The 5436-nt window shown below is 50.5% G+C and overlaps 1 protein-coding gene across 1 annotated transcript in view; it reads left to right on the top strand.

Annotated features, from left to right (window-relative positions):
- Positions 1-5436, top strand: part of ache (acetylcholinesterase (Yt blood group)) — a 20774-nt gene that overhangs the window by 12650 nt on the left and 2688 nt on the right. The window contains exon 7 of the mRNA XM_015405342.1: positions 784-953. Coding sequence (XP_015260828.1) covers positions 784-953 — 170 coding nt within the window. The remainder of the gene's footprint in view (positions 1-783; positions 954-5436) is intronic.

Raw genomic sequence — 5436 nt, forward strand, 5'->3', positions numbered from 1 at the left:
CAGAATAAATTCATCATAATATAAGAATAAAGCCCTAATATTATGAAATAAAAAACATTTCAATATTTATCCACCAATCTCACCCAAACTGAGCCTAAAATCAGTTTAAAATTCGGTGAGACGACTGAGCCTCTTCACATTAAAGTAGGCTCCGCCTTTATTCTCCTAATATCACATTTCTGTCATAATATTACTTTATTCTCCTACAGTTATTACAATATTATACAAATTTTTCAACTTTAATCTCATGATGTTATCATTTGATTCTCATAGACTTTATATTATTACCTTATTTTGATAATATGAACATAACTCAGACTCTACTATTCCGACTTTATTCTGATACGGCTTTAATCTCGTATTTTTACGACTTATCTTATAATGTACAGTTTTATTCTTGTAATGTTGGACTTTGCTGTTATTTTATGCTTTTATTTTGGTAATATTCTGACTTAACTAGGATTTAATGACACGCTCCTGGACTTATTATTATGATAACTTTGTTCCTGTAATAATAGGACTTATCTTTCTCTTTTTCCTCCACACTAACCTTAAAATAGCCGGAAAGTAGAATTTATGTTGATGTTTAATTGCATAGAAAATATTTGCTATGCTTTTATAAATATCTAATCTATAGAAATTTCCCATAAACAGAAGAACCAGGATGAACGGATCCACGCCTGTTTGGAGCGAAGGCACCAGCTGCGATTCTCTGTCCAAATGTAAACAGTTTGTTTTTCTTACCGACTGTTTTCCTGTTGTCTGTCTGTCTCCTCATGTTAGGAATCCTAACGACGGGCTGCTGGACAGTCGAAAACGCTGGCCTCTGTTTACTGTCAACGAGCAGAAACACGTAACCATCAACACAGAACCACTAAAAATCCACAAAGGTTTGCGCAACCAGATGTGTGCCTTCTGGAATCGCTTCCTGCCACGCCTCCTGAACATCACAGGTAAACTCTATTCTCTCTTTCACAGGTAAACGAAAGTTACGTATGTAACTACGGTTCTATGAATCCCAGATGACCGCCAGAGGGCGGTGCTGAAAGCACTGAATGTTCCCTTCGGCGTGCGCAGTTTGAGTAATTATACCAACAGAGTCACACCTGTGACACCGGATGACCACTCAGAGGCTATATAGCCTGACATCATCCTTTGCTCTGCTCCTACAGAATCAGAAGCAAGGATTCTGAGTGACAGAGAAGCTCTGGCGGTCATCCGGGATTCATAGAACCGTAGTTACATTCGTAACTTTCGTTCTATTTCATCCCTACTGACCTCCAGAGGGCGGTGCTGTAAGCACTGAATGACTAATGCCAACGATGTCACAAGGAATCCTGAGCAAATACCTCACTGAGGAGGCCCAGCAGAACCTTGTAAAAGGACCTGACCCAGGGGGTGAGGGGCAGCCACATTGACACTGTACCTAACCCTAACCCTTCCAGAGGAACCCCTCTCAAAGCAGCCCAGGAAGCGGTGACGCTCCTGGTGGAATGTGCTCTCACACCGACTGGCAGGGAGCAGTGACCTGCAGCGTAGGCGTGGCAGATGACACTCACAATCCAATGGGACAGACGCTGTTTAGAAAGAGGACAGCCTAACCATGGAGCATAGGAAAAGCTGGTCCGAGCGTCTCAGATTGGCGGTGGCTGCAATGTTTGCCTCCAACGCTCTTACTGGGCACAACAACTCAGACTCATTCTCAGTTGCACCAGACTGAGGCTGAGAAACGGAGCCAGGTGCCGCAATGGCTGGTTACGATGAGCAGGAGACAACACCTTAAGCACAAATGCAGTATTAGGCCACAGGGTAACACCAGAGCCATCTGGATTCCACCTGATACACCTAGGGCTGACAGAGAGCCCTAGGGAAAGCAGTCTTGCAGGAAAGCCACCTGAGTTCTGCTTGTGCCAAAGGCTCGAATGGAGGGTGGCACAGAGCTGTGAGAACCAACAGCAAATCCCAATCTGGGGCTCGTGGGGCCAGACGCTGGCATAACCTACGAGCACCACGCAAAAAAAGTGAAACCAGTTCATGGCGCCCCACTGTACGGTTGTCGACAGATCAGTGAAGACATGAAATTGCTGCAACATACACTTTAAGGGTCAAAGGAGAGCAGCCCTTATCAAGGAGCAACTGGAGGAACTCCAAGATAGTGGGCACCGAGCAGGAAACCGGGTTCTCAATGTGTGCAGAGCACCACTGGGAAAAGAGGCGCCATCTGTTAGCATACTGCAGCCGAGTGGAGGGCGCCCTAGCACTCAATATGGTGTGTCTCACGGTGTCTGAACAACAAGTCAGCCTCCCAGGGGCCATGCCCACAGCTGGAGACGTTGAGGGTTGGGGTGCCATATCTGTCCCCCCAACTGAGACAGCAGATCCCTCCTTGCTGGAAGACGCCATGGAGTACTGTGACACAGACTCCAAAGCAGCGGGAACCACGGCCGCGCTGGCCAGAACGGAGCTACCAGCAACACTCTGTGGCCCTGCTCGAGAACCCTCCGTAGAGTCGGCCAAATCAGCGAGAGGGGTGGAAAGGCATACAGGAGAACCTGCAGCCATGGATGAGCCAGTGCATCCTGGCCCAGTGCGCCTGCCATCCCGGTTAGGGAATACCATAGAGGGCAATGGGTCGACTCCTCTGTGGTGAACAGATCTACCTCTACCTGCCCAAAGAGGTTCCAGATTATGCTCACTACGTGGCAGTGAAGAGACCACTCTCCCGGAGCAGGTGCCTGGCGGGATAGAGAGTCCCCAACCTGGTTCTGCCTTCCTGGCAGATACGCTGCGCGCAGGGTACACGGACCGGGAAACGCCCATTCCAGGAAATCTCTCGACACCTTTAAGAGACGTGCTGACCTGTGTTGTCCGTCCGAATCAACACATGCCTTCCCTCTAGGTGGGGCAGAAGGCAGCTGAGGGCCATGTGCACAGCCCGCAGCTCCAGCACATTTATGTGTTCGGTGCACTCCCTTGGGTCCCAGAGACCCCGAACAGCTCTGTGTTGCCACACAGCACCTCAGCCCACGAGGCTGGCATCCGTGGTGACCACTTCACTTCGACACACTACTAACCCCATTGGAACACTGGACAAAAGGGTCCCGTCTCGCCAAGGAGCTAGGGCATGGAGGCACCTCCTGGTCACCATCAGCCTGCGATGCCTGTGCAGCCTGGCATCCAGGCGAAAGCTGTTGAGCCATCGCTGCAAAGGACGCAGAAGGAGCAGCCCTAAGGGCACGACACGGGTGACTGATGTCAGTTTGCCCAGCATTTGCAGGAAGATGATGTAGGGAAACTCCCTGCCCAGTCTGAATCGACGGACAAGCTGGAGTTTGTCGTCCACCCTGTGAACAGATGGACGGGCCATCATGGTAGTGGAGTCCAGATGCATCCCAAGAAAGGTGGTTGTCTGAGATGGAACCAGACAACTCTTTGCCAAATTGACTTTGAGGCATAACAGTGACACCTGAAGTAGAAGCTGGGACGTATCCCGAGACGCAGCTACCCGAGAGGGAGCACAAAGAAGCCAATCGTCCAGGTATGGCAGAATCCTGACTCCCGGAGGCGTGCAGAGGAGAGAGGGCCGCTTTCACACATCGAGTAAACACCCTCGGGGAAAGGGAGAGCCCGAATGGGAGCACCCGGAATTGCCAACGGCGCCCCCGAGTCTTACGTGCCTGAGCAGTCCGTTCCAGCACTTCCAAGGCAGCTGATCCAAACAGCTCCCCTGGTACAACCGGGACACCCCTGAGGGCCCTACGGCATGCTTCAGTCAGAGGAGACTGTGCCAACCAGACCTGTCTACAAGCTTGGACCAGGAAAGACATGACCCGTCCAAGCTCTCTGGAAAACAGCGCGAAGGCCTGCAGCGCTGCGTCACTAAAATCAACTGCTGCACTTGCACCACCAGAGTCATGAACAGATGCAGAGAGGGCAAACATGAGGTGCGCCAGGGAATTGCCAAGGCGGCCAGCATGCGCTCCTGCATTGTACGCCATACAGAAGAGGTCATCGGTAACCCGACATTGAGTCCGCGGGCACTGGACATCAGGACGCAGGGCTTCATCTGGTGACACAATCAGTGAAGCAACAGCGGGTTCAATTGCTGGCATACGGTCCAGGCCGGCCTTCAACGACTCATGCATGGCAGCTAACGCGCGACCATCTGAGGAAAGATGCGACAACGCTCTCGGTTCCTGCCAACAGGCGTGTAACTCCTTCAGGTACTCCTCTGATGGAGGTACAGAAAAGGGAGTAGGAGACCTTCCACGTCTGAAAAAAGCACTCCCGGAGCTGGATACCTGGATACCAGCTGCAGCTGCTTCAGGGCCATAGACATGACCTCCCGCATGGAACCGTCACCGGCCTCTCCAACAGCACTCTGAGATGAAAATGAACCAGCCTCAGAGGCCTGAGAGGACCCTGCCTCCTCCTCATCTCTAAAATGAGAAGCGGAAGCAGCCAGAGAGATGACATCATCCTCTACAACCAGTTCGGGCATTGGTGGGGAAGAGAGCCCAACCACTGGGAGCGAGGCATCAGATTGACGTGTCTGCAACAAGGACTTCATCTCTGCCAGCTCTGCTGACAGCTGCTCCACCCTTGTGGACAGGCCCTGGTCAGGTTTAGCCCGCTTCACCAGCAAACAAACTAATTTACCTTCCGTAATCCTCAGATTCGACCCGTTGCAGCCCTGGGAGGGCGGAGAATAACCGCAACTCCAGTCAAGAGACAGGGGCTTTAAACAACGGGGAAGCTAGCAAACCGCTTGGGAGAAGATTCTGTAGGAGCAGAGCAAAGGATGACACCAGGCTATATAGCTTCTGAGTGGTCATCCGGTGTCACAGGTGTGACTCTGTTGGTATAATTACTCGAACTGCGCACCCCGAAGGGAACATTCAGTGCTTTCAGCACCGCCCTCTGGCGGTCAGTAGGGATGACATAGAACTCGATTCTCTGTTTCACAGGTAAACTCTGTTTCAGTTCGACAGACGAGCCGCTTCATGGATGTCTTGCTGTCATTTTCTCTATTAAATCGTATCTGAAAAGTTGTTGATTTGGAAACAAACTTGGTTTCTTTTTGCCATCAAGTCATTCAAGCGGGTCTGTTATGATAGAAATCTGAAATCATGTTTGATCGTCATTATAACCCGTCATGGTGGTGACTAGCAAAGCAGAGGCTAAAGCACCTGTCACACCTTGCTGATTTATCCAGCGTCTGCCTGACGTCCCAGAATCTCCTAAAACGCTGACATTTTTATGTATGTTTTTAATTTTAGGCGTATACATAGAGTATTTATAACGAGTCCAGAGATTCTGTCCAACAACAACCTAACTTCTGCATAAAGTACGGCAGCGTAATGCCCAGGAAAAGATGTACGGTGTCCTGAGGGGGGCAGCGGTGAGCCCAGAGGCGCCTGGTCTGCATAAAGGACA

This window comes from Cyprinodon variegatus, unplaced genomic scaffold, assembly GCF_000732505.1.
Source record: "Cyprinodon variegatus isolate N-32 unplaced genomic scaffold, C_variegatus-1.0 Scaffold2158, whole genome shotgun sequence".
Lineage (NCBI taxonomy): Eukaryota > Metazoa > Chordata > Actinopteri > Cyprinodontiformes > Cyprinodontidae > Cyprinodon > Cyprinodon variegatus.